Genomic DNA, 2,717 nt, shown 5'->3' with positions numbered 1-2,717 from the left:
TAAACTGAGTATATTCCAAGTTTCATGCATATATATCCATAATAAATTGTTAGTTATACACCTACAACTACATAAAATTCATGCAACTAGATTAAAGACAATAAGAACTGACCAATATCAATGTCATTGGCCCCCAAAAGCTTCTCTTTCTATCTTCATTGTAACTATCTATCGAGTCAATGAGAGATTGGTATGTGTAGGCGCACCAATTGTACTCTTTAATCATATCAACATCAATCAATGAGTTTAAGATCCTGTACTTGGAGTAGCGTGTTGTGTTTCCTCGAAGCATGGAGGAAACGGCAAAGACTACGAAATCCCTCTTGAACTCATCACCATGATCAGCTCTCCTAACAATCTCATCTGGCATCTATGTAGTTATTGGCGAGCCTGCTGTAATACCCCACCTCCTTCTCCATGAAGTCAGCAGCAGTTTGTATTCACGGGTTGAGGTGTCTTCCATCTTTGTCCCCTCATTGACCTTCAGAGGCCCTCGCGGGATTCCCAACGTGTATTCGACATCTTCCTCTTCAATGTGGAGACTATCATCCTCTAATACAAAATCACACCTGCAAACATTAAAGTTGTCCAGCAGGTATTGCACCAACTTTGATTCATTGGTGCAGAGTTGGAGATGAAGAAGTCCACCAAATCCAGTTTCTACGACAGCTTGTTTCTGTCGTGGTGAGAGCCTCTGGACAAGATCAAACATCAGCTTTGGCCCCATCCTCGTATTGAAGTAATCTCTCCTGTGTTCTCTAGTTCGTCGGCGCCGTCTCGTTGAAGTCTCTGCAACAGTTGTTTCCTTAGCAGGGCGTGAGCGCTGAGCTGCTTGTGAATTTAGGGCTGCTGCTGGTTGTTCACTAGTTGGATTAGAGCTCTGAGCTGCTTGTGAATCTAGAATTGCTGCTGTCCGGTACTCTCTTCTTCTTCTTTTTGTTTCTCTAAGATCCTCAGCCAGTGTAGGTTCACGAGCCATTTCTGTAAATAAGAATTATTAAACTATACATCCACAATATCACAACTATTTGTCCACAAACATTTCAGAAACACACTAATTGAAGACAGGAATGATATTTTCATACATGCATAAGTATTAAACTATAAAACACCATTATAAAGATATATATCCACAATATCACAACTATTTGTCCTCAAACATTTCAGAAAACACACTAATTGAAGACAGGAATGATATTTTCATACATGCATAAGTATTAAACTATAAAACCACAATTATAAAGCTATATATCCACAATATCACAACTATTTGTCCACAAACATTTCAGAAAACACACTAATTGAAGACAGGAATGATATTTTCATACATGCATAAGTATTAAACTATAAAACCACAATTATAAAGTTATATATCCACAATATCACAATTATTTGTCCACAAACATTTCAGAAACACACTAATTGAAGACAGGAATGATATTTTCGAACATGCATAAGTATTAAACTATAAAACCACAAGTATAAAGCTATATATCCACAATATCACAACTATTTGTCCACAAACATTTCAGAAACACAATAATTGAAGAGATGAATGATATTTTCAGACATGCATAAGTATTAAACTATAAAACCACAAGTATAAAGCTATATATCCACAATATCACAACTATTTGTCCAAAAACATTTCAGAAAACACCAAAAAACAATCAAAGAAACAGAAAAAAAAAACAGAGTATTGATCTGTTTGAGAAAAATGCAAAATCGTGTTGCAAAACCCTAGTAAAAAATAACAAGAATATACAGCGAATATGAATGTTAACAGTCAAAAAACACAACGTTAACAGTAAAAAATGACAAAAATACATTATACCTGATGGAGAATGCGATGATAACGGGCGACAATGCTAGAATGAAAATGGCGAAAATGGCGACAATGGTGAACAAAACACGCTCCGGCGACAATGAGATGAAGACGGCGAAAATCGCGACTCCGAGTAGACAGAGAGAGTGATGAAGACTGCTACAGTGCGAAGGAAGTGTGTAGCTTGTTGGAGACGAAATGTTGGAAATGGCGGAAAAAGGAGTGTAGTGGCGTTTTATGGCAATAATAATAATATTTTTTTTTAAATATCGGGATGAGTGAAACGGTGCCACTAACGGCACCGTTACTTCCCTGGCACTTTACGGTGCCGTTTTCAACCGTGTGTACCAAGAACGGTACACACGGTTGCACGGCATAACAATTGAGTCATTGCACTATGGATAAAGCGTAATGGTGGGTTGACCCGCTTAATGGTGGGTTGACCCGTTTCTTGGTGATATGCCTTAAGTATTTTTCGGATGCATAAATTTAGCAAGATGGACTCCGTGGCTAGATGGGATGAGAGGTCGATAGTGAGCTGCTTGGCGTGGGTTCGTTTCTCTCTTATGGCGGAAGATTTTTATTAATTCTCCCACCCGTTTGTAGACGTTCTGCTTCTGGACTTCATATATTATCTTTGGAGCTTTAGTTCTAAAGGTTGAGTGTGGTGTAGCGGCAGAGTGGGCATGCTTTGGGGCTTCTGGCCAGGGTTCAAGTCTATATGCAGTGCTGGTTATGTTTTTGATGCATTTCTTTAGAGTTTATCGTGCATGAAGTACATGTTTGACACAACATGTTTTTGATGCATTTCTTTAGAGTTTATCGTGCATGAAGTACATGTTTGACACAACATGGTGCAACGGATGTGCTTAGCTTATTTTAATTAACTAGT

General features: G+C 38.2%; 1 protein-coding gene across 1 annotated transcript; it reads right to left on the bottom strand.

The window, feature by feature from the left end:
- Positions 1-370: 370 nt before the first annotated feature.
- On the bottom strand, positions 371-1,955 carry LOC109174037. The gene is made up of 2 exons (XM_019323330.1): positions 1,835-1,955; positions 371-981 (listed from the first exon to the last, which is right to left on the bottom strand). The coding sequence occupies exon 2, from the start codon at positions 977-979 to the stop codon at positions 371-373; it is 609 nt and encodes a 202-aa protein (XP_019178875.1). The 5' UTR covers positions 980-981; positions 1,835-1,955.
- Positions 1,956-2,717: the final 762 nt, after the last annotated feature.

Source organism: Ipomoea nil, unplaced genomic scaffold, assembly GCF_001879475.1.
Source record: "Ipomoea nil cultivar Tokyo-kokei standard unplaced genomic scaffold, Asagao_1.1 scaffold0519, whole genome shotgun sequence".
Lineage (NCBI taxonomy): Eukaryota > Viridiplantae > Streptophyta > Magnoliopsida > Solanales > Convolvulaceae > Ipomoea > Ipomoea nil.
The sequence above is the reverse complement of the archived record's forward strand: the minus strand, read 5'-3'. Positions and strand labels throughout refer to the sequence as shown.